Consider the following 27,080-nt stretch of genomic DNA (forward strand, 5'->3'; position numbering starts at 1 on the left):
GTTTCCAGCAATTCCTAGAGCTGCTTTGAGTACCTTCTGGGTTTTCTTCAGAAGTGACATAGCAGTACACGACAATGTTGGAAACACCCCCCCCCCATGTTCATGCCCCCAATCCCTCCACTATACCAGGCAAAGCCTGACAACCCTACATATATTTTGGTTATTCCTCAAGTGTGAGGCCAGACTGAAAAAACAATGAATCTTTCAGACTTCCAGCATTCTTCACTATACGAAGCCTTCTCTCCACCAAGAGTGCTTATCAAGGCTATCCTCAGGAGCAGAGTTCCTATTCTATGCAGACACACTTTCCATGTGCAGTGCACTTGTTTAAAGTCTGTTCATGTTCTGTTGGAAGTCTACTATTGAAGAGCATCGAGGGCTATCATAGACATACGCTCCTCTAAGGGTATAACAGTACATCGATGAGTCCTTCAAGATTTCACGTCATCTCAATGGTGTAATACTAGCCAGGGAAGAAGAGGCTCCATGAATAGTATCCTATACAAAGAAATAGCCCTTTAAAAAAAAAAAAGACATATACCGTTTTAGATTGTGATCACACACATTAAGTAATGCACTTTCAATCCACTTTCAATGCACTTTCCAACTGGATTTTGCCAGTTCACACAGTAAAATCCAGTTGGAAAGTGGATTGAAAGTGCATTGTTTAATGTGTGTGACCACAGCCATAGCTTCTTTTCATTTACGCAGAACACATCAGTGGTGTCCTCTAATGCCAGCACCAATATTGGCCTATTTCAGATGCACCTCCGATCCTGATCTATGAAAATGTTAATCAGATTCCAGCAAAGTACTTGTTGTTTCTCTAGTAAGCTTGATAGCAATGAGGCATTTTAATCTATTCCCATGCTCACAGTACTCTGCTTATTGACATGCCAGTGTTTTGTTGAAGTTCCCAGCAGTAATACAGTATCAGCTGCAGGATGCAATCCGACATCACCCTTCCATTTGAGAGCCAGTATGGGGTAGTGATTAAGTGCACAGACTCTTATCTGGGAGAACTGGGGTTGATTCCCCACTCCTCCACTTGCAGCTGCTGGAATGGCCTTGGGTCAGCATTAGCTCTCATAGGAGTTGTCCTTGAAAAGGCAGCTGCTGTAAGAGCTCTCTCAGCCCCACATACCTCACAGGGTGTCTGTTGTGGGGATGAGGAGGTAAAGGAGATTTTGACTGCTCTGAGACTCTGAAATTCAGAGTATAGGGTGGGATATAAATCCAATATCATCATCATCTTCTTCTTTCCATTGTGACTGTCATTAGAGAATCCGTGTCGTGAACCTAAAGATCATAGGGCCTGCACAGACAAAAGTCATGAGGAACGGGGGATTTGTGTTCGTTTGTTTTTGCTATCAAGTTGCAGCTGACTTATGGTGACCTGAGGGGTTTTCAAGGCAAGAGACGGTAGGTTTTAGAAGGTAACAGATGTTCAGAGGTGGACTGCTATTGCCTGCCTCTGTATAGTGGTGGTCTCCCATCCAAATACTGAATAAGACTGACCTTAGCTTTCAAGATCAGACAACATCAGGCTAGGCTAGGCTGTCCAGGTCAGGACACAGGGCCGCCGTAAGGATAAGAATTCAGTGATGAAGCTCGCTGGATCCACCTGTTTCTGCTGTGTTGCCATAGCTACCAAAGCAACACAGGTAGCTGTCCAGTGAGCATCCATGTTTTAGTGAATCAAAGCAGGTTTCCTCCTGATATGTTTTCATTTTGCCATTATTTTGAGAAGATCTCGAGTCTCTTTTGGATTCTCTTGTGTCTCACCGGATGCCAGGCCGATTCTCAAGAATCAACTAAACCTTTAGCTGACGTTCTGTAAGAGAACTGAGCAGCAGTCTCCGTTCTCTGATGGGTGTGATGCAGGAGACAGTACATTAGCGTCATGTGGGTTTTAATTCTGCAATTGCTCTTCAGAGGGTCGTTTTATCCAGAACATGAAAGAAAGCCTAATTAGTTCTTTATCCAAGTTGGGTTTTTTATTATTGGGGGGGGGGGGTGTAATTGAAGTTTATCACAGTCAGAAATTCTTTAGGCTAGTTTCCTAGATCTAAGGAAAAGCTGATTAATTGAACTGCATACATACGGGAGTGCTCTGGTAGTTGGCTCAGTATGATTCAATCAAAAGCCGCTCTGTGTCCCAGTCACAGAGGTTACAAAGTCACCAGACAGGTGCTCAAGAGAAAGGGGCAGGGGACAAAGACAGAGAGACAGGCTGAATGAAACACAGGAAGAATTGACATCTAGATGCACGGGGTAATTTAAGCAGAATAGGACAGACCTTTCTAGAGTGAGGCAGCAAAGAAGACAACTGAGATGTGCTTGGAGGGCTCTCATATAGAGGATGGTGCAGAAGGTCAGACCCGAACCAATGGGTTGAAATGAAAACAACAGAATTTTTGGCTAAACTTCAGGAAGAACTTCCTGAAAGTTAGAGTGATTCCTCAGTGGAACAGGCTTCCTTGGGAGGTGGTGGTCTCTACCCCCTTGGAAGTTTTCAAACAAAGGCTAGATGGCCATCTGACAGCAATGCTGATCCTCTGAATTAGGCAGAACATGAAAAAGAGGTCAGGAAGGGGTGGGGGGAAGGTGTATGTGAAGTTCCTGCATTGTGCACGAGATTGGACTAGGTGCCCCTGGAGGGCCCCCCCCCCCGCTCTATGAATCTATGATTCTTTGTCATCCATTTTGATGGACTACAGCAAGCAATTTAATTAATATAAAATTTATTCTTTTCAACACACTGATGGTGGTGACCCCAGGAAGGGGCTTTCAAGGCAAGTGACAAGCAGAAAGTAGTTTACCATTATTTTCCTCTGCAGAGTCATTGTTGGAGGTCTCCCATCCAAATACTAACCAGGGTTGACCCTGCTTAGCTCCTGAGATCTGACAAGATCTGGCTATACCGGGGTGGTCAACGGTAGCTCTCCAGATGTTTTTTGCCTACAACTCCCATCAGCCCCAGGCAGCATGACCAATGGTTGGGGCTGATGGGAGTTGTAGGCAAAAAAAATCTGGAGAGCTACCATTGGCCACCCCTGGGCTATATCATGCTACCTTTCCTCCACGGCTTTAGAGTACTGTTTTGTTTTGTTTTTAATATGCCAATATAAGCTGCACATTGTATGCACGAGGACTTTATACGTTCCTATGAAGAAATTGGTTCAGTAACGGAACCAAAGGGGAGGAGCCATGGCTTAGAGGAAAAGCCTCTGATTGGCATGCAGAAGGTCCCAGGTTCTATCCCTGATATCTCCACAAAATAAAAAGGATCACATAGTAGGTAATATGAAAGACTTCTGTCTGAGACTCTGGAGAGCTGTTGCCAGTCTGAGTAGACAATACTAGTCTTAATTGAACTATAGTCTGATTCAGTATAAGGCAGTTTCAACCAGAAAACCATTAGAATTGAAAGGTTTTAGAGATTAAATTTCTGACTCATTTCTCACTAGGTTTGTTTCAGACTTGGAGCCCTCCCCCCTCCACTGCTTCTGTCTGATTTTGCACAAGTTGCCACGAGGCTGTGACTTGCCCCGCCTCTTTCCCATGGCAAGCAAGATCCTCTGAAAACTGGTTTCTGCTTCCCATGGGAAAGAGGCAGGGCAAGTTGCAGTCCCACAGCAACTTGTGCAAAAATAGACAGAAGCATCAGGGTAAAAGGGGCTCCGAGACCGGAACAGGTCTAGTGAGAAATCAGTCTCTGTAAATATATATATATGGTAGTCCCCTGTGCAAGCACCAGTCATTTCCGACTCTGGGGTGATGTCACATCACAATGTTTTCACAGCAGACTTTTTACAGGGTGGTTTGCCATTGCCTTCCTCAGTCATCTACACTTTCCTCCCAGCAAGCAGGGTTCTCATTTGACCGACCTTGGAAGGATGGAAGGCTGAGTCAACCTGGAGCTGGTTACCTGAACCCAGCTTCCACCAGGATCGAACTCAGGTCATGAGCAGAGCTTAGGACTGCAGTACTGCAGCTTTACCACTCTGTGCCATGGGGCTTTTAAAGGTAAAGGTAGTCCCCTGTGCAAGCACCAGTCATTTCCAACTGTGGGGTGACATTGCTTTCACAACGTTTTCATGGCAGACTTTTTACGGGGTGGTTTGCCATTGCCTTCCCCAGTCATCTACACTTTCCCCACAGCAAGCTGCGCACTCATTTTACCGACCTCGGAAGGATGGAAGGCGGAGTAAACCTGAGCCAGCTACCTGAAACCAGCTTCCGCTGGGATCGAACTCAGGTCGTGAGCAGAGAGTTCAGACTGCAATACTGCAGCATTACCACACTGCGCCACGGGGCTCTTTTCTGTAAGGCAGACTTATTTTCATTATATAAATATAAAATAGCGTGAGGCTTACATTCGGTAATCTCTTTTGGAGTCTGAGAGATACATGCAGAACTAGAAAGCTGAGCTGAGTTTTAATTAAGGTGCAGTGAGAAATTTCAGAAGAAGTCTCTTCAGTGCCACCTCGCAGTTTCATTTTGCCCTCTGAAACTCTCAAGAAGGCCAGAAGAATAAGAAATTGAAGCACATAGTTACGGCTCTGTAAATCATTCCCCTTCCCCCCCCAAGTGATTTCTGCTGATTCTGCTCTTGCCGAAGTTGCTGCTGACATATACCTTTTGACCCGTTTTGTTGAAGATTTAGAGATCTTGCTTTGAGGAGGTGCAAATGGATGACCTCGGCCTACTGATCTCCAGCTGCCTATCTCGAAATGAAAAGAACTCTATCGAGGTGGAACAAATGCGATTGAACTCATCTCAAGGAGGAGTCCTTCGGTGGAAGACAGGGTTGCCAATCCCCAGGTGGGGGCAGGGGATCCCCCCGGTTTGGAGGCTCTCCCCCCCTGCTTCAAGGTCATCAGAAAGTGGGGGGAGGGGAGGGAAATGTCTGTGGAGCACTCCATTATTCCCTATAGAGGCTTATTCCCATGGAAAATAATGAACATATTAAGACAATTGTCTTAATATGTTCATTATGTCTTAATACGTTCAATATGTCTTTCCTAATACTTAGTATAGCATAGATTTTATTTTCTGTATTGAAGCTTTTAAATTCTTGATTTTACTTGGTATGTGACCGTAAATAAACAGACTGACTGATCCACGGGTTTCTGGGGTGGGGCTGTTTTTTGAGGTAGAGGCACCAAATTTTCCATATAGCGTCCAGTGCCTTTTTCCAAACTACCCCCCCCCCCCTCCAAGTTTCAAAAAGATTGGACCAAGGGTTCCAATTCTGTGAGCCCCAAAAGAAGGTGCCCCTATCCTTTATTATTTCCTATGGAACGAAGGCATTTAAAAGGTGTGCGGTCCCTTGAAATGTGATGGCCAGACCTCCCTTTGGAGTTCAATTATGCTTGTCACACCCTTGCTCCTGGCCCCACCCCCAATGTCTCCTGGCTCCACCCCCAAATCCAATTCAGATACCCTAGGTTGAATTTCTTCTTCATCTTGTTTGCAGAGGCATGCTTCAGGACATGCAAAACACATGCAAGTGCTTCTTCTGTTTCACTTGGCAGTCTGAGTCAAGAATGAACAGGGCAGCTTTCCCTCACGTGAATACCAGAGTCAGTATACTGTAATTGCTTCTAGAACCTGATTACTTTTTATAATATAGTGGGTTCAATGCAATGAAGAGGTGAGGTGGTAGTGATCATAGCTCCTTTATTAAGTACAGCATATCAAGGGCTGAACTCACAGACTGAAGAACTGGGCTAACGGGGCCAACTCAGGGTTCCTGCGCAAGCACGGCATTGGCTCATTCAAACCAGCAGGGGGCCCGTGATTGGAGCAGGGCAGCAGGGATTTGGATCCTCCTGCCCATTGTTCCCGAGTCCCCAAGTTCCGTACTTATGGCTCTAATGAGCCAGGCAGGAACACCCATATTAGTCTTCACTTAGGTCTTCATACACAACACTTTTATTTCAGCAAGACGTAAGAACATAAGAGAAGCCATGTTGGATCAGGCCAATGGCCCCTCCAGTCCAACACTCTGAGTCACATAAGAGAAGCCCTGTTGGATCAGGCCAATGGCCCCTCCAGTCCAACACTCTGAGTCACATAAGAGAAGCCATGTTGGATCAGGCCAATGGCCCATCCAGTCCAACACTCTGTGGCACACAGTGGCCAAAAATTTATATATATACACATATACACACACACACACTGTGGCTAATAGCCACTGATGGACCTCTGCTCCATATTTTTATCTAACCCCCTTGTCAAGTCTGGCTATAACTCTGGCTCAAATGTAGAGCATGCTGGGTAGAACCAAAGTGTAACCAAATGCTGCTAGCAAATCCTCTCCTGTTCCCCCCTCCCTCCTCTTAGAGAATATCCCTGCTTTGAAATGGTGATGTGTGAAAAGCCTTATCTGAACCTTCTCAGCCCAGGCTCGGGGTGAGCAGAAGGAGCCTGAAAGCATCAAGGCCAGATTGGCCTTTAATCAACATGAGAATGTATTTGTAACATCTATGTGTGAATGTCCTCTGCACAATTCCCCTACCCGTAGGAATCCCTTTGAAGTATACCTTATATGCAAAGTATCTACTGTACAGCCTTTAGTCTTTTCAAGCTTTGGCTTAGACCACAAGTATCCAGTATCAATAAAATAGTCTCTTTGTATCTACATCGACTCGTCATTGAATCTGCAGACTTGACACCCCTTTTGAAGCTGTCTATGCTTGTAGCTGCCACCACCTGTGAATTTCACATGTTAATCACCCTTTGGGTGAAGAAGTACCTCCTTTTATCCGTTCTAACCCGACTGCTCAGCAATTTCATTGAATGCCCACGAGTTCTTGTATTGTGAGAAAGGGAGAAAAGTACTTCTTTCTCTACTTTCTCCATCCCATGCATAATCTTGTAAACCTTTATCATGTCACCCTGCAGTCGACATTTCTCCAAGCTAAAGAGCCCCAAGTGTTTTAACCTTTCTTCATAGGGAAAGTATTCCAAACCTGTAATCATTCTAGTTGCCCTTTTCTGCACTGCACTTCCAAAGGAGAAGGAAATAAAGAACAGAATACTGCACGACTGTTTGCATTAAAGCCCAAGAAGGCCGTATTCAAATCCATATAAATGCTCAGGCTTGTAGCAGGAGGGTGTTTCTACTCAGGAGCATTAAGGTTGTCGTATTTGCTGCTCCAGACTTGATCTGTGGCAGTCTGAGATTGACCTCTGACTTGGGGGTGGAGCCAAAAGACTTTGGGGTGGAGCCAGGAGACATTGAGGGTGCAGCAAGGGAAAAGGGTGTGGCAAGCATAATTGAACTCCGAAGGGAGTTCTGGCCATCACATTTAAAGAGACTACACACCTTTTAAATGCCTTTCATCCATTGGAAATAATGGATAGGGGCACCTTCTTTGGAAGCTCATAGAATTGCACCCCCTGATCCAATCTTTTTGAAACGTGGAGGGTGTTTTGAGGAGAGACACTGGATGCTATGCTGCAAATTTGGTACCTCTATCTAACCCCCCCCCCCCCCCAGAGCCCCAGATATCCACAGATCAACTCTCCATTATACCCTATGGGAATCAGTCTCCAGAGGGAATAATGGAATGCCCAGCAGACATTTCCCTCCCCTCCCACTTTCCGATGATCCTGAAGCAAAGGGAGGATCTCCAAACTGGGGGATGCCCTGCCCCCACCTGGGGATTGGCAGCCGTACCTCCACTGCACTAGTCTTCTCAAATTGTTTTGTCTTCTCTTAAATCCTTCAGATTTATTATTATTATTATTTGCTTGAAGAGGGACTGAATTTTACTTTAGATTAAAATCTGGTGTATACTATTCTGTTGTATACTATTTCATCTGGAGGAATGTCTTAAAAATATTCCATCATTTTTTTTTTTCAGGTGGGTATGTAGGAACCAGAATGAATGTGCCAGATTTCTTGCTAGAAGGGAGGTATCTAATAAAATACTCTCCTATGAAAAATTTGATACTCATCGGAGAATGAATCATCTAGGACCAATTCCCCACTCGCCTTATGCCTCTCTCATGCGTCTCCTCTCAGCTGTTGGATTTCACACTAGCTACCCCATGGCTGCAACTCGCTCCGCCTCTTTCACACAGCAAACAAGGTCCTCTAAAGACCAGTTTCTGTTTCTTGCTTGAAAAAGATGAAGCTAGTTGCAGCCCCTGGGCAGATAGTGTGAAATCTGACGGAAGCCCCACTGAGAAGAGAAGCGTGAGAGCGGCATAAGGCGAGTGGGAAATCGGTCTAGGTGACTCCAGGATTGAGGAAGAAGAGCCCCAACTACACATTTTGATTCAGAAAATAGCCTATCCTGAATTGTTTGTCTTCTGTCTCCTTCTCCCAAGCCTGTTAGGTTGGAGGAAACAGGGTATATATCAGGAGTCCCCATCCTTGTTGGACTTATGAGCACTTTTAGAATTTTGGGAACTTGGAGTGAGCCCCTGAGAAAGGAACAAATCCCTAAACACTGGAAATTGTTAGGAGCTTCCAAACCAAGCAGGCACCTATGATGGATGAAAGATTTCCAAATGTGTGTTCCCAATATTGATGCCTTCTGGCTTTCTAAAGCATTCCTACCCCAAAGATGTGTAAACAGATGGGCACTTTGCTTTGGGGGAAAGATGTTTTAAGAGATGTGTGTGCACCTGTAATGTGTGTGCACCAGGGCTGCCATGCTGGGGAACACTGGCATATAAGAATGTAACAACATCCTCCCTAAATTAAGCCATAGTGTATCTAGTCCAGCTTCCTGTTTCACCCAGTGGCCAACAAGAATCTCTAAAAAAACAAGTAGGGTATGAAGGCCCAACCAATTCTCGGTCATTTCTTCCCAGCACTGGTATTCAGGTTTATTTATTTATTTTATTTTGTGAATTTATAGTCCTTTCCCAAGATGGGCTCAGGGGGAATTACAACACAATAAAACAGTTAAAATTAAACAGTTAAAACCATTAAATAAAATGAAATAAGGCGTCGTTGGTGGCTACTGCCTCAAAGATGAAGGTTCCATTAAATGAAAGTGGTTAATTGCCATAAATGGTCCCATCTTCCAAGATTTTTCCCCCTTAATCTATATTTAAAACCAACTAAACTAGATCCATTAATCAATAATTACAAAACAGGTAAGACATTCCATTTCTGAATCAAATTCATGAGCCCTGTGGTGCAGTGTGGTAAGCTGCAGTACTGCAATCCAAACTCTGTTCATGACCTGAGTTTGATCCCGGTGGAAGCTGGGTTCAGGTAGTTGACTCAAGGTTTACTCAGCTTTCCATCCTCCTGCAGTCGGTAAAATGAGTACTCAGCTTGCGGGGGGGGGGGGGTGGAGTGCAGATGACTGGGGAAGGCAAGGGCAAACCACCCTGTAAAAAAGTCTGTCAAGAAAATGTTGTGATGTGATGTCACCCCATGGGTCGGTAATGACTCAGTGCTTGCACAGGGGACTACCTTTACCTTATACCTTTTTTCTGAATCAAAACACATTTTTTATAATGCCACACCAAGTGACCACAGTCATTTTCAATGCACAGATTATGTCACCACATCTCCCTGTCATTTGTAATGCAAAACTGTATTTCCTGGCTTTAAATCAATTTCACGGTAACAATGGGCAGATGGGGTTTTTTTTAGTATAGAAAGTAAAAATGTTACTTCTGAACAAGTTAGCACACTTTTCACCAGTCACTATAAAACAATTTCCAACATTTCAGAATGTGTATTATTGGCATTATGCAATGCCAGTTAAAAATATGCATGGAATAGTGCAATGCCATTTTTTCTAATTAGCGAATGAAGTCATTCATGTAAGTTTCAATTCTGAATTAAGAATTGTTATGAAAAACACCTTAAGATAATTGAATCTAGAAATCAGTTCATATTTCTTGCAGCTGGGAAAATTAGGCGGCAATTTAATATATCCAGGTGGGCTACAGTATTATTGTTCTATTATTCTGGGATACAAATAGAATTCCAATTACATCTCTTGTTCTCTTCATAATTTTTTTTTGTGTTATATAACTTTAGCTTTGACAAATGATTGCTGTTAATTTTCCTGAAAAAGAAGTCTGAAAGATTGCCATAAATAGGGTTATAATGGTTGTCATTGTTTCTCACATTGAAAGAGAAGTGGATACAAAGGCTGATAACAGACGGGCATTTGGGGGTGGATAGGAGGCATCCCAAATTGGGACGGCTCAAAAAGAGCCATCCTGAAGCCTCCAGATGTTCCCCCACAAGCCGTCCCCATCCCATCCACGGGGCGACATGGCATGTTCAGATGGCTGTTGTACACCATTCCCATCCCCATACATTTTCAGTAGTCATGTACATGTGCGTGCGTGTGCATATGTGTGCTCATGCCCACATACACTCATGTGCACTGAACAGTTTTGATCTTAAAAAACGGATGCAACTTGGGGCGGCTTGGCAGTTTTACACTGCCAAGGTGCCTCAGTTGCGCCCTTCTGATTCCAGGAGCCAAGGAGGCAACTGACGTGTGGCTCAAAATTTTGTGACCACTTTGGAAGTGGTAGCTTTTTCAGTTGCACTGCAGAGGCCGGGGTGAGTACGGGACGAGGATGGGCAGCAGATGTTTGTGTGTAGAAGGATTTTTCGGGTCAATTTCAGAGGTGTCTCTGAGTTGGCCCAAACTGCCAGTCTGTAATTACCCAAAGTGTAACAAACAGGGTTGTTGGGTCTGCCCTGGCCACCAGCAGGAGATGGGGGGTGGGGTTGCCAGAACCAGGCTGGGGTATGTAGCCTGGGGAGGGCAGGAACCTCAGTGGGGTACAATGCCAGTGAGTCCACCCTCCACAGCTTCCATTGTGTCCAAGGGAACTGACCTATGTAGTCTAGAGATGAGGTGCAACTCCAGGGGATCCCCAGGTCCCACAAATCTAATAACAAACCAAGTTTTCTCTTTAGGAGCAATCAGAAGGTTGTAGGCAGAAGATACGTGAATGTGAAAACAAAACACAAAAGGAGCTCTATCCATAAGCAATCTTTTCTCCAGAGTATTTGAAATTTGGCTCATTTCACTATCCTCACATCCACAGAATATTCAGAATGCATTATTTTGTTTTCTGTTCATTGAGACTGTGAATAAGCTCAGGCTCCCTGGTTACATTCACCTGGTAGGAAATACTGCTAAGCTGCTCTTTCCCGTATCACTCAGGAAATCTGAGAGACCACAGCTGTGTTGGATCAGCCTAAATTTGAATGAGAGCCAGGGCTTTTTTTCGTAGCAGGAACTCCTTTGCATATTAGGCCACACACTCCTGATGGAGCCAGTCCTCCAAGGGTTTACAGGGCTCACAGTTCAGGGCTTACTGTAAGCTCAAGGAGGATTAGCTACATCAGGGGGTGCGGCCTAATACACAAAGGAGTTCCTGCTACAAAAAAAGCCCTGATGAGATCAAAGAAGAATGTATCTTTAGTTCTCCGGGGGGGGGGGGATTAGACCAACAAAACATGAGAACATAGATACCTTTATTACAGAATAAAACTTCTTTTCTTAAACCAAACATGATTTGTAAGATTTTTTTCCCTCCTTAATCATTTGTTTTTAAAAAAATGTGGCAATATTTAAAGCTGTGCTTCTGCACAATGAAATAGACAGGGCTGGTTTTGGGGGGGGTTTTTGGTAGCAGGAACTCCTTTGCATGTTAGGTCACACATCCCTGAAGTAACCAATCCTCCTAGAGCTTACAGTAGGCCCTGTACCAAGAGCCCTGTAAGCTCTTGGGGGATTAGCTATATCAGGGTGTGTGGCCTAATATGCAAAGGAGTTCCTGTTACAAAAAAAAGCCCCTGGAAATAGTTCACATAAGCAATCCATGCTATCCAGACTCACCACTCTGAAGGGTAAACAAGACTTTGTTTTCAGATGTTTAAGGTATTTTATTGCAGACATGGTTTTTACCATTGGAAAAAGAACACTTTAGAAGAAAACCAAGGGAAACTTTCAGGTGCACAAAAACCACATAAAAATAATCTCATTAATTGCATTATTGATGTTTCTCAGCAGGTGCTACCACCATCGAGAAGTACGATCTCCGGACCAATATATGGATCCAAGCTGGAGTGATGAATGGCAGAAGGTTACAGTTTGGCGTGGCTGTCATTGATGACAAACTCTTCGTTATCGGAGGCCGGGATGGCTTAAAGACCTTAAACACCGTGGAGTGTTACAACCCAAAGACGAAGGCATGGACGGTCTTGCCCCCAATGTCAACCCATCGGCATGGTCTAGGTAAGATGTTCCATTTCCAAATTAAAATCTCATGCAAAATTGATCTCAGTCAGTTTGAGCATTGCAAGAAAAGGTAGGTGCATATTTGTGGAAGCAATGGGAACACTCCTCTATGTAGAATGGTGGACAGACCGGAAGGCTGCCAGAGGCAGTCTTGGGCAGCTTAGTAGATGATGTCTCAATGTGTTTTGAAAAGCTATCAAAGTTAAACTTGAGGAACAGCACCCAAGCTCAGATAGCCCATAGTTGCCATCAGGGAACCCCATATAGCTTATGTCATGGCGCTTTTTCTAGCAAGAGCTCCTCTGCATATTAGGCCACGCCCCCTGATATAGCCAATCCTCCAAGAGCATAGAGGGTTCTTTGTACAGGTCCTACTGTAAGCTCCAGGATGACTGCCTATATCAGGAGGGCATGGCCTAATATGCGGAGGAGCTCCTGCTAGAAAAAGAGCCCTGGTTTCTGTCATCTCTGCCGTATGAAAACAGGCCAGATGTATAGCCATGGGGATGGCAAAGTATACAACATTATGGTGGAACCCAAGCTCAATGGCTGATGTGAATGTGTGCCTGAGGTAGCATCTGCATATAAGCCCCAGTCTATACCCAATTGTTTCCTAACTATGCCTCGCAAGCATTCCTGTTCTTCGTGATACTGTGGATAGGTTCTCCTGCTGTGAGTACAGCTGAATTATGTTGATTGGGTTAAATTACACCCAGTCCTTCTCTTCCCCTTTACTCCCTTCCTTAGTGTGGCCAACAGAATTTTTTATTTTGTAGCAGGAACTTCTTTGCCTATTAGGCTGCACCCCCCTGATGTAGCCAGTCCTGGAGCTTACAGTAGGCCCTGTACTAAGAGCCCTGCAAGCTCTTGGAGGATTGGCTACATCAGGGGTGTGTGTCCTAATTTGCAAAGGAGTTCCTGCTACAAAAAAAGCCCTGGTGGCCAGTTGGGCAGTCCTGTGTTAGGCCCAAATGGTGTCCGGGTGCTTTGGACAGCACAATCATTGAGAAATACAGCTGGGCCATTAGGGATATGGTGATGCCATTGGTGGGGGGCAGAACGGGGACCACATCATTAAAAAGAGGCAGCACACTGAGTGGGAGGGAGGCTTCTGGAAGCTCTGCCATCTGGGAAGCGGAGCAGGAGATCAGAGGCGAGGCAGAGGGGAAGGACAGCAAGGTGACTCACAGTCAAGGGTGGATGGATCTGAGGTTGCAGCAGGCAGGGGTGTCCTATGAGGAGCCTGGCAAAAATAGGGAGCCTGGCAAAAGCCAAGAAGAGTGGAGGGCAACCCAGGGAGAATGCAAAGATGGAAGAGGCAATGGCCCTTGGTACAGAGGTCTAAGTCGGGCTGCCAAGTTCCCAGACCAGGCGGGAATTCTCCCAAACTGGAGGTTCCCAAGCCGCCAGCCCACATTGGGCCGACAGGAGGATCGTCCCCCGACATTGCCAGTACGATGATGTCACTCAGAAGTGACGTCATTGCACTGGCAACATCGTGCACCGGCTGCTCTAGGAGCATCCAGGAAAACTCTTATGTTTCCCCCGGATGTTCTAGCAATTTGGGAGGGAAAACTCTATGGTATCATATCATTTTCATACAGCACTATAGAGTTTTCCTCCCAAATTGCTAGAGCGTCTAGCATGCGACATTGCGATGACATCACTTCTGAGTGATGTCACGCCTCGCACACAAAGCGCGCGCGAAAGCAGTCCCCTGCCGGAGGACATGGGGGACTTGGCAACTCTGTCTAAGGCAGGACATGGGGAAGGAGCTAAGCCAGAGATGCACAGCACTAAGGGAAAGCCAAGAAGTACTCCCTGGGGAGTCTGACCCTACTTAAAGGGCCAACTCCTGGTCTGAAGCCACAGACATCTCTATAGCACTTATCAAGACAGAAGGCCAATGAACCACCTTGACCCAGGTCCATGCGCCAGGACAAAAGGCAGGCCTCCACAGCAGAACTGGGAGGTGTAGGGTAACAGCACACAGTCCCTTTCCTACAGATGGGCCTTTGCAAAAGCTGCCAGCCACGATGAAATGTGACCATCTTAAAGCGTTTGTGCTGAACTAAGGATCCCGTGTACTGACTGCGCACAAAGCCCCACTGCGAGGTCTCCAGTGTGCAAGAACGTTGCTGTGATTAAGGATGCAATTACACGATGCCCTTAGGATGATAAGAGCGATAATGTGAGACTAAGCTTAGCTTTTTTTTCTGTATTACAACTTTAATCTTGTGTACGAAATAATTGCAAAGCATAAATTACAAGAAAAGGATAGCAATATAGAAAAGGTAAGGAAGCAAAAGGAAGAATTAAATAAGGATGCATGTGTTTGAAATTAGCTTAAACTATTTTTTGCCATGACGAGACTCAGCATTTGTTCAGTGACTCCTTGCCAAACCCGTGAAAATTGCTCTCTGTTTTGCAATTGAGGGCTCGTTTAACTCCCTAAAATGGCTGCTTCTTGTAACTAAGTTTTCTCACTGTTAGCATTATGGGAAAATTTGCAAGTTACAGACTAAGCTGTTCGAGTACTATAGCGCTAACGTGCTTTCCTCCTTTTGCGGCAGCTTTTATGTTCTCTGAAGCACAGGTGTTTGTGGGCAGCGACATTCGAAAAGAATTCTAAGAATGACAGGGATCTAGGGGGAGATACTCAAGTTCCCACTCTTGGGACTCTCCCACCCCCCCCCCAACCAATTTAGCACAGGATTCATTTGGAGCCTCAAGCACCAAAGAAGAGACAAAATTCCAGTGTGCTTCGAAAACAAAGCTGAAGCTAAGATGGCCTAAAACAAGGGTGTTGAACATGCAGTTTGGGGGCTGAATCGGGCCCCCAGAGGGCTCCTATCGGGCCCCCAAACAAATGGCTGTCATCTGCTTTCCTCTCCCTATATCTTGCCTCCTTCTGCATAACAGCTTGCATTGCAAGTCTTGCTCCATTGCACAGCAGAGCTATTGAACCAAGCCTTTCTTCCTTCTGTTGGCTGAGGCTTCCCCCAGTCCCCTGGGGAAGGAAGGAAAGAGCCAGAGCTTCCTTTGCCCAGTTCCCTGGACCCCATGGGAGAAATACAAAGAAAGCACCTTTTAAACCAACAAGCGCTAACATTTTAAGCATGTTTTAATTTTTTTTTTCAAAATATATATTTGTGTTCTTTATAAAATTTATATCTCTGCTACCTAATCTGAAATAGGTCCACACATGGCCCAGCCTGACATGACCCAGCCCAACAAGGTCTCATTTATGTCAGATCCAGTCCTCATTACTTATGAGTTTGACACCCCTGGTCTAAAACGTACACACAAACAGGCTCACCCAATTGGTGGCCAAGCCTGGTCATGATGGCGGGTGCAATCACATGAGCGATTTGGCCCACCATAGCCAACCTTCCCCTCTGGATCAAACAGTTCACATGCATGCATCTAGCCCCTGTAGTGCTCCCACCTCTACCTCATCCTGCAGGGCCTCCCACACACTTTAAATAGCTGCCAGTACTTCCCAGTGGCAAATTGCTGACGTGATTTCTGAATGGCCGGGGTCAGGTCTGGCACATCTGCGTAGGCCAGGTAGGCAGCCACCTAGTAGGCCAGGAAGGCAGCCACCTGGCTTACCGGGGCACCTGGCCCTCCCTCTTCCCTCCCTCCCCACAGGCAGCCCCAGAAGCCTACAGGAAAGACTGAGCTGCCAGCACAGATAGAACCGGTTGGTGGCAAGAGGTGTCACCGTGGGAAGGGAGCACCAAGCCTGTATCTTCCTGTTTGCTCCCAGCTCCTCCCCATTGCCACGCGATTTCTTCCTGTTTGCCTCCTGTGTCAGTGGCTGGAGGAACCAGGAGCAAACAAACAGAAAGAGCCAGGAGTGAACAGGAACCGGAACGGTGGGATGGTGCGGTGGTACCCACACTCCAGTGCACCAACTGGGGCCCACCAGTGCCACATTCAGATGGGGGAATGGAAAGGCATGTAGGGGGTGGGTGGCCAGGTCAAGGGTACCCTGGTTCCAGCACTGGCTGCGGTGCTCCATGCATATGCCCCGCATGTGCAGAAACAGTCTGAATGCTCCTGTAAGCACGTGCACAGCCCATGCCTGTTTCGGGCACAGTCTGACTCCTGTGGTGTACCTCTTTCCACAGCAAATTCCTAGTGTGATCTCACCCAGCGATTGATCAGGAGAAATCTTTGACAGATGTTCTCTCCTCAACCTCAGGAGTCTCTATGTTTTATAGGCCATTCTTCCTTCACTCTGCCTCACATTCCTGTCGGGGGAGACTTGTCATATATGAAGCTACATTGGTCTGCAGTACAACAGCTAGATCCGAGAGAGCCAGTTTGGTGCAGTGGTTAAGTGTGCAGACTCTTATATGGAAGAACCGGGTTTGATTCCCCACTCCTCTACTTGCAGCTGCTGGAACGGCCTTTGATTAACCATCACTAACCCAGAAGTTGTCCTTGAAAGGGCAGCTGCTGTGAGAGCCCTCTCAACCCCACCCACCTCACAGGTTGTCTGTTGTGGGGGGAGAAGATATAGGAGATTGTAAGCCTCTTTGAGACTCTGGTTCAGAGAAAAAGGTGGGGTATAAAACTGCCGTCATTTTCTTCTTCTTCGCCTCCTCCCACAGCACCTTAGAGACCAGCAAGATTTTAGAGGCATAAGCTTTCCAGATTCAAAGCTCCCTTCATCAACAAGCTTTGACTCTTGAAACCTTATACCCCAAAAATCTTTGGGTCCAGAGGCACCTTTAAGAACAACAGAGTTTTATTCTAGGGACAACCTTTCATGTGCATGCACGCTTCTTCAGAAACACTGAAAGAGAAGCCACCAGCCATTACATAGAGGTAGAAGGTGGGGAGGGTGTTGCCAGCAAGAGCTAAGTAGAGTCAAGATGTGTTGGGTATATAAACTAATGTCGTGACTTTGGAACGGGGTTCCTGCCTGGCTCATTGGAGCCTTTAGGCCTGAGCCTGACTCAAGAACAACGGGCAGAAGGATCCAAATCCCTGCTCCAATCACGGGCCCCCTGCTGGTTTGAATGAGCCAATGGCGTGCTTGCGTGCGAACCTGGATGTGTATATAGTTGGCCCTTCTTCAGTCTTAGAATGCAGCCCTATGCTACACTGCACTTAATAAAAAGAGTGTGATCTGGGGAGGGACGGTGGCTCAGTGGTAGAGCATCTGCTTGGGAAGCAGAAGGTCCCAGGTTCAATCCCCGGCATCTCCAAAAAAGGGTCCAGGCAAAGAGGTGTGAAAAACCTCAGCTTGAGACCCTGGAGAGCCGTTGCCAGTCTGAGAAGACAATACTGACTTTGATGGACCGAGGGTCTGATTCAGTAGAAGGCAGCTTCATATGTTCACTGCTGTAGTGTATCGCGAAGACACCATAACGTAATAACGGAATAACATAAACCAGCCACGCGCGGCCAGGCGCGGAAGCGACAGGGGCTGTCTCCAAGCGACTCCGCGCAGGGCGCGAACACCCCACCAATCCCCAGCTAAGGCGGGAAGTCCAACTGGCCTGGATTGGACTGTCCAGTCTGGGAGGTTACTCCGGGTGATGTATATAAGCAGGACCCGGCCCGCGTGCTCTCTCTCTTGTGACATGCCTACATTAAAGCATGTTGCCCTACCAACGTCTCCTGTCTCAGTACGTTACAACTGCCACCTTGCCTCTTCATTGTATTGAACCCACTATATTATAATATGCATAAATAACTGAGCAATAACTATAGCTAAGACTAGATGAAGCTGAATCAGTCCGACATGTCTACCCACCTGAATCTATCCCAAAATCATGTTGGCCTCAAAGATGCTAACTGGACTTGAAACTAGATGTCATATGTGGTCATCTTAGCACACATCGTTTCGGGTTCCATGGTCTTGTGGCAGTAGTCATGACTCATAGCCTGGAGATGTGTGGGATGATCTTGACTCAGAGACCTTCTGGGGCTTTCTACAGATGTACATCTTTGCTCATGGCTCGGTCCTCCTTTCTCCATGATAGAGAGCTTGATGACAGCACTTTTCAATCACTGGAGCAAAGGTCATCTGGGGACTTTCCAGCTGATACTTCCTCTAATCCTATGTCCCAAGTTTCCTATCCTGGGCTTTTAACCTACATGCATACTTTCATCCATTTGTTTCACTGGCTCGTGCCCATACCTGGGCTTTACTTATAAGTTGCACCCTGGCTACAGGAGTTCATTTTCAAGATCCTGGCTATATACTTCATTGTGATTTCCCCCCCTGTCCTCTTGACTTCAAGAGGAAGCTGGAGCAGATAGCCAATTCCGTTAACTGCTGCATCTTGGGGGAAAGTACACTCCCTTCTGCTTTTTGCATGCTCTGTGGTATTTTGGCCTGGAAAAAAAAATATTTGCACAAGTTGCAAAATGTTTCACTAAAGCTAAAAACACAATTCAGGACAGTGATGGGGGATGGCAGTGGAAGAGGGACTCATCAGAAATTCCCCCTCACAGAAATGGAAATTTAATTTTTAATTTAATTTCATTTGTGTCACGGCTGGGGCCGGGTCAGGCAAAGTCCAGGGGCAGTCCGAGGTCTGTAGCCAGTAAGCAGGAGGGTGCCAAATCCGAATCACTGTACAAGTATTGCAGGTCCAAGGTCCAGAAGCCGAGGTCAGGGAGTCCAGAAGTCACAAGCCAAAGTCAGGGAGTCCAGAAACCAAAGTCAAACCGGAGTGGATGCTAGAACATCAGGGAGATGAGTAGTTGCTTCCACAAAGCCTCCTCCCAAAGCCTACAGCTATATAGCCCTCTGCTGGCTGTTGCCCATTTGTTACAACTCAAGCATCCTTGCTCTTAGAAGGGCCAGAATCCTCTCAAAACTCAGGGCTCAGGGAGCGTCTTGCTTGTGAGCGTGCCACCCTCCTCCGATCCCTGAGGTCCTGACGGAGGCGGTCACGCACACGCACCACCCGAGAGGGCGAGGCAGGGGGGCTGGGATCTTCTCCAGCAGGAGGCAGGGGCACTGGTGCAGGTGGCAGGGGCACAGTTTCTTCTGCAGGCTCAACTTCCTCTGCAGGATCCCCAGCACCCATGACAATTTGCGATTTATACCCCACCTTATCCCGCAAGGCAGGGTCAGGGTGGCTTACAACATTAAAACATTACATAACAATAAATAAAACATATCCAATTAAACACAACACATTTAAAATATCTCATAAACATAATAAATAAAATAGAGGGTCATAACTTCAATAATAATACAGCCAGAAGCCACAATCCAGCAGTTGGTACAATTTCAGTTAGTTAACAACACTTAGCACAGCTTCAGGTCATTGCCACCACTCAGACCCTTGACCAACTCAAGCACCAGAATGGTAAAGTGCTGGTTGCCTGATCAGAGAGGATCTACTTTCTGTCTTTTTCTTAGAGATGATTACAAGAAATGGGTTGCCGATCCTGTGGTGGGTGCAGGGAATCTTCTGTTTTGGAGCCCCCCCCCTCCCCTCACTTTAGGATCACCAGGAAGTAATGTGTGGGGGAGGGAAACGTCTGCTGGGCACTCCATTATTCCCTATGGAGACTGATTCCCATAGGGTATAATTGTCAGCCGATGTAACTTTCCTGAATAAAATGCTTAGCTGAACTGTTGCCATCTTGAAACGCTGTTACTAACCATGAGAAAAGACCTTGCATATCAAAGTAGAGAGCGCAGATGTTGCCAATGCTTGATGTGAACATTTCTTCCCCTTGATACTAACAAAGGCAGAAATTCCCCCTTTGATGATAAAGCGCCTCCAGGGACAGCCGCCTGGCCATCCCCGGAAGACTAACAGTAACAATAAGATAAGAGAGGGAGACCGTGTGAATCTTTGCACCTCAACTCAGCAATGTTTAGAATTGTGGCTCTGTATGGTTCCCTTTGATGTACCCCAATATAGCATGCCATCTACTGCTACAATGTATCAGTCTCAATCTTCCTTCGTTCCGATGCTTATGGATTATCAAATAAAGCCTAACTTTGCAACAATTCAAGGTCTGGTTAATTTGAGATCCCATCGTCTGACAATAATGGAGAATTGATCTGTGGGTATCTGGGGCTCTGGGGGGCTGTTTTTTGAGGTAGATGCACCAAACTTGCAGTATCTCTTCTAAATTCAGTATCTCTCCTCAAAACACCCTCCAAGTTTCAAAAAGATTGGATCAGGGGGTCTGATCCTATAAGCCCCCCCAAAAGGTTCCCCTATCCTTCTTTATTTCAAATGGAGGGAAGGCATTTAAAAGGTATATAATCCTTTAAATGTGATGGCCAGAACTCCCTTTGAAGTTTAATTATGCTTGTCAAAACCTTGCTCCTGGCTCCACCCCCAAAGTATCCTGGCTCCACCCCCAAAGTCCCCAGGTATTTATTGAATTGGACCTGGCAACCCTAGGAGAACATGATGGCCAAGCATTTACACTTCCTAGAATGACTGCCATATAATGAAGTTTCCTCAAATCAGTATCATTTTGTTGCCATGGTCTTTGCACTGTCCCATGTGGGAACTGCACATGTTCAGTCTGGCCATGGAAGCATAAAGGGCTGTCTTCCCTCCAATATTTTTTTCCCATCTAGAGGTAATGAATGGAACATCCAGTCTCTCAGTTCTGTCTTTACTGCAAGTAGGAGAAGTTTGGTGTTTTCATACCCCATTTCATCAAAATTGGGGACAGGAGTAAAGAAGAAGAAGATGATGATGATATTGGATTTATACCCCACCCTTCTCTCTGAATCAGAGTCTCAGAGCGGTTTACAATCTCCTATATCTTCTTCCCCCACAACAGAAACCTTGTGAGGTAGGTGGGGCAGAAAGAGCTCTTACAGCAGCTGCCCTTTCAAGGACATCTCTGCGAGAACTATGGCTGTCCCAAGGCCATTCCAGCAGCTGCAAGTGGAGGAGTGGGGAATCAAACCCAGTTCTCCCAGTTAAGAGTCCATGCACTTAACCACTACACCAAACTGGCTTTAGATGCAAACAAACTTAGAAATTTCTCTGAGTTTTTAGTTGAACCATGTCATTTATGTCACAGGCACAAAAGTAAAAGAGCTTCCTGGTTGAATACTGCCTTCTGGGAAAAGGCCTTGGCAGCTAGTGATAGTGGAGATACTTCCAAAGACTGGCACAAAAAAAGTCACCAGAAAGGAAACCTAGATCGGCCTCCTTTCTGTGATTGGAACTGGAAGAACTCACTGATTCTGTGCTGATTCCAACTGTAGTAAATTTCCTAAAGCTCCATACCACAGTCAAGAAAACCAAGACACAAGTGTCATCAGGAGAAGTCCAATATCTCAAAAGGGAGAATATTATTACAATTCTAATTCAAGAAGCATTTTGAGGGAGATGCTGAGCTGATATAATTTGGTACAACGTCCGGTGATGTCAGGGGTGTGTGGCATATGCAAATGAGTTGTGCTAATAAGCTCCGGCACCTTCTTTTCTATGAAATGACCCCTGGGGAAGATGAGCCCTAGGAGACAAGCTAGCATTAGAGAAAAATAGTGAAATGATCACTTCACCTTGAACCCAGTCCACTCAGTTTTGTAATGGGTCACAAAGAGGCTCTATTCTTTTTTGTTGTCCAGTGGAGATAACGGAGTGGTATAACTACTCCAAGGGCTTTTTTTGTAGCAGGAACTCCTTTGCATATTAGGCCACACACCCCTGATTTAGCCAATCATCCTGGAGCTTACAGTAGGCCCTCTACTAAGAGCCCTGTAAGCTCTTGGAGGATTGGCTACATCAGGGCCTAATATTCAAAGGAGTTCCTGCTACAAAAAAGCCCTAACTACTCCAGAACAGATTGTGCAGTTTCTTGTTCTGTGGTTCTTATTCAGAAAAAAGCACCCTTTCCACAAATGACAAAGCGGTGGATCCTACCAATCCACTGAGCACAGTTTATTCATGCATTCATTAAAATATGCATATATCATATCTTACGTTGTGGCTCAAGTGTGAAGTCTTCCTCCAGTCTAAGGAGTCTTCCTCTAAATTAAAAGGCTTTTCTATTGGAGGAATGGCCAGATAAGCTTTAGGAAGAGCTTTCTAAGTTGGAAGAAGGATTCTTAGAACATGGTTGGACCAACCCTGATATCAGTCTTTATCAAACTACAGAAGCTGTCATTCAAAGGGATGCTGTGAAGGGGATAAACCCACCTACCAACACTGGGACTTCACCTTGTTCCAGATATCATCATGACTGGGGATCTCAGTCTTTTTCAAGATGAAACACTGGATCCCACTGCAATTTCATGGGCCCTGCACTAGTGAGATGCAGGGCATGGGATGCATTGCAAAAATGCCTGGTTCTACAACTGGATATTGTTAGCCAAAGAAGAACTCAGACTCAAGATGCAGGAAAGAGTGGACAACCTACCAAACCAGGTATGATGAGTTCCAGCCTTGATAACACAAGAACCTCCTCTGCATTCACACTTGGAGTCCAAAACCCTGTTTGATCCATCTCCAGATGACACGGTTGAAGTTGCTAATCCACTGTTCACTAATGAAGATCTAAAATTCTGTAGGGAGCAACTGCTAAAGATGGCTTGTATCTTCTTTCTTAGAAGTAACTCCAGATGACACTCTTGTAGACTGTGAAGCTCGGAACAATAAATTACTATAACCAAATGTGACAACTCTATTGCTAGAAACTCAGCCTGTTTTTCTAAGGAAACATGTCTGGTCAGTTTTGCAGTATTCCTGAAGAAAATAAAAGCCAGAGTGGAGAATTTCTCTTCTGAAGGCTCTGTACTATTTTATACTAGATATATTATATATTATATTTTATCTAAACAAACAAAACAAAAAAAGTTTCACATCTAGATCCCGTTATGGTACAGCTTCTCAACCAGGGTTTTCACTAAGCTAAACGTTAGTATACACCTTATAATTCTTATTACAATGTCCAAAGATTCTACCCATCTACTTTCCAGTCTAATTATGTTCAGGAACAGGACTCATGAAGAAGAAAAAGAAGAAGAAGATATTGGATTTATATCTCACCCTACACTCTTAATCTCAGAGTATCAGAGCAGTCACAATACCTTCCCACCCCCACGACAGACACCCTGTGAGGTAAGTGGGGCTGAGAGAGCTTTTACAGCAGCTGCCATTCCAAGGACAACTCCTGTGAAAGCTACAGCTGACCCAAGGTCATTCCAGCAGGTACAAGTGGAGGAGTGGGGAATCAAACCCGGTTCTCCCAGATGAGAGTCCACACACTTAACCACTACACCAAACTGGCTCTCGCTCAAACAATTTTGTCTTAGCTCAGGAAGGATGACCCCAGAGCATTACAATTTACACTAAAGAGGGAGCCCATTCCTCAACTTAAAATTGAGGTCTCACATACCCTCCAAAGGTACTCAACCTAGCTCTAAACACCAATTATTTTGTCTCCTAGATAGAGAGCTTTCAGATCAATTGGTTTTCAGTAACAAATAATCAAGATTCAGCTCGAGGGAGGCAGATTGTTGTGTTATTTCTGTGGTTGCAAGCAATTATGTTATAGAGTTCACAGTTAGGGATTGTCATGAGGTGGCTCATGAACGGAAGTTCATGATGAGTTTTGGCTGGTTCCTGGTTGGCAAACTGAAGTTTTTGAACTGAAGAGCCACTACAAACTTCCATGAATTTGAAGGCAGTTCATAGTAGTTCATGAAGAGCAGAGCTCCGAGCCATTTAAACTCCTGACTTCTGCTCTTCACAAAAAACAAACAGCTGAGTGCCAGGGAGAAGAAAGCATGAGTTTTAATGGCTCTGAGCCATTTAACCCCCTGCCTTTTGATTCCTGCCAAAAGTAGTGGGGAGCAGAAAGCAGAGGTTTAAATGGCTCAGAGCCATTTAACCCCCTGCTTTCTGCTCCCTGTCAGTTTTCACGGGGAACAGAAAGCTGGGGTCACAAACCAATTCCGTTTGTGAACCAGCCTCTAAATTCATATTGATTTGTGGTTCAGGCATGAACCACAAATCAAAATGAACCATAAAAATGTGGTTCATATCTTCTATCCACTCTGTTGATGCAGCCTCCACAACATTAATAGTTTGAATGAATGAATGAAATACTTTATTAGAAGAAGAATCAATAGTGGAAAGACTACTAGCACAGACTGAAGATTACTTTAAAGGCAGCTGGAGGAAGAGTTATGTGAGCAGGGCTTTTTTTGTAGCAGGAACTTCTTTGCATATTAGGCTACACCCCAGGAGCTTACAGGGCTCTTCTTCCAGGGCCTACTGTAAGCTCTTGGAGGATTGGCTACATTAGGGGGGTGTAGTCTAATATGCAAAGGAGCTCCTGTTACAAAAAAAAGTCCTGTATGTGAGTCTCATCAATGTTGTTATTGACTAAACAGAAGGAATTCTGTGATCTTGTGTCATTTCTGAAATTAGCATTTCTGGCAGATGTAAAGAAAGGATGTATATTTCTGCTTGACTTTTTTCATTTATGTTACTCATTTAAACCCATCCCCTTATTTAATTGCCACCCATATTATGTGCAATCGCTAAAGTTGAAGGCGCATCCTGGTCCAAGGTCAACCAACAAGCATGATGGTTTTGAGCTGGAATCTGTTTTGCCGAATTCAACCTAACTTGACACAAAGCACTTTCCTCTGCCAAAACCACCTTCCCTTTAAAAGTCCATTTCAATTAATTGGCAGTAGATAACTTTAATAATCCTTTCAGTCTCTGCAGGAGAATTTGGATTGCATTTTAAATCAAGCCCCTAATGCTTGTTAGCAATAGTTTTATTCCTTTTTTTTCTTATTCTGTTAATCACAGTCTATAGCAGTTTAACAACAGACCTGCCAATGTTTGCAGTGGATTAAATCATTATGCTGCGGGAACATTGGCTCATCATTTATATCCTTATCAGCACCTTCTGTAGAATTCAGCCACATTTTCTAACAGAACACTGGGTATTACTTTGAGCTTATTATGCTGACTCAACAAGTACAGATTGTGAACACCAGCAAAGAATGACCACAAGACATATTGATGTAATTTTAACCTTTCGCTAGTCATAAAATGTAGTTGAAAACCTGTTTATGCTCTCATTTTATGTTGTACTTTGCAGTTAAATTTTATCTGTAGGTAGGTAGATCACCAGCCCTGTACTTAAGTGGAGGAAAACACTTGGAACCAATCTTGGACCATGTAGCATCTGGAAGGATTGAATGAACACTGGTTGCTTCAACTGTATTCTGCTGCTTAGTAGGCAGCCTGCCTACTATCCCTGTATACTATCCTGCTGGGCTGTGTTAGCTAATCATTTGTTTTAATCTATAAAAGAGGTATAATGATTGATTTACTCTTCAAAGGGAAGAATTTGTTGTTCAGTTGGACAGTCGAGTCCGACTTTTTGCGACCCCATGGACCAAGTCACGCCAGGCCCTCCTGTCTTCCACCACCTTCCAAAGTCTGCTCAAATTTGTGTTAGTTACATCAGTAACGCTGTCCAGCTATCTCATCTTTTGCCATCCCCTTCTTCTTTTGCCTTCTTTCCCAGCATCAGGGTCTTCTCCAGTGAGTGCTCCCTTCTCATTGGGTGGCCAAAGTATTTGAGCTTCAGCTTCAGCATCTGACCTTTCAGGGAACAGTCTGGGTTGATTTAGGTTTGTGTGATTTATTCAAGTCTAGACAAGGACCAACAACAAGGGTTTATTATTACCCTATATTTCTGATGGGCTGCATTTGGCTTGAGATAGGACAATAAGCAATGAGTTTAAACAATAGGAGGATAGCTTTAGGGTCAGCCAGTTAGACTAAGTTACTAATTAGAAAAACAATACATTTCTAATTACAAAAAAAGTTCTGTGGTGGGCTAGACGCCTTTTCATGACCTGTTGGAGAACTATTTTCTTGCTGAAATCTTCTGGGCAGGGTATACATCAATATACTATCTGCACATGATGTCACTGATTAGAAAGCACATTTGAAAGTGTATACTACTTAATGAGTGACACAACTTGTGCCCATTCTATCAACCATGTACTTTCATAAAATGCCGCCTGTGTATACTTGAGTAGCCACATAATCTATGCACTTTATCGTAGCAATCACCTGTCATGCATACTGCTTAAGTGTAATGATGCTACCGCTGTCGTTATTTGAAGAGAGGAGCGATGTAATTTGTTATAGCTGTATAGACTGTTGATCAGGTTAAATGGAAAATCATACGTTTGCTACTCTTGTGCTGATGGTTAAGAAACTTAACTGGTAGTTGATGAAGTTTTGACGTTGCTTATAGAGACAGTAGAATTTATAGATCATCAGCATATTACAACCAAGAAGCAGATAGAGAGGAGCAGAAAAGGGGGAGAGCAAATGATTCCACAAAAAATTAAAATGATGTGGCTGATCATCATTGTTAAACATGTAAGATGAGCTCTGTTGGATCAGATCAATAGATCACGTAGTCCAGCATCCTGTCTCACACAGTAGCCAACCAGTTACCAAGACTTAGATTCAGCAGGAGCGGAACTCTTGAACCTTTCTGAGGGTTCCCCCTCTTCCTCCCCACCTACCGTGCCCATTGAATAGTAGGTGCAGCTGTATAACAATCCCTGGATTAGGAGAGTAGGCAGCCAGCCAGCCATCAGGGGCTTTGCCACCCCTGCCAGTTACTATAGACAGCCAACAATAGGGCATCAAGGTTGAAGCTGGGCATCAAGGCTCTGATGATGTTCTTGGCTCTGGGATTCAGAGTCTTAGTCAGAGGCTTAGTGCCACTGAATGTGGAGGTGCCCCTCAGTCCCCGTGGCTAGCCGCCATTGATACTCAGACTCAGATCCTCTGCTCTTGATAGGACAAAGTTGCAGCT

General features: G+C 45.0%; 1 protein-coding gene across 2 annotated transcripts in view; it reads left to right on the top strand.

The window, feature by feature from the left end:
• The window catches only part of KLHL1 (kelch like family member 1), a 331,806-nt gene that overhangs the window by 255,954 nt on the left and 48,772 nt on the right, over positions 1-27,080 (top strand). Inside the window, exon 7 of one of the 2 annotated variants that reach the window (XM_060233540.1) lies at positions 12,024-12,251. In XM_060233540.1, coding sequence (XP_060089523.1) covers positions 12,024-12,251 — 228 coding nt within the window. The remainder of the gene's footprint in view (positions 1-12,023; positions 12,252-27,080) is intronic. The other variant, XM_060233541.1, reaches the window with a different exon arrangement.

The sequence above is a fragment of the Heteronotia binoei genome, chromosome 3, assembly GCF_032191835.1.
Source record: "Heteronotia binoei isolate CCM8104 ecotype False Entrance Well chromosome 3, APGP_CSIRO_Hbin_v1, whole genome shotgun sequence".
Taxonomy (NCBI): Eukaryota; Metazoa; Chordata; class Lepidosauria; order Squamata; family Gekkonidae; genus Heteronotia; species Heteronotia binoei.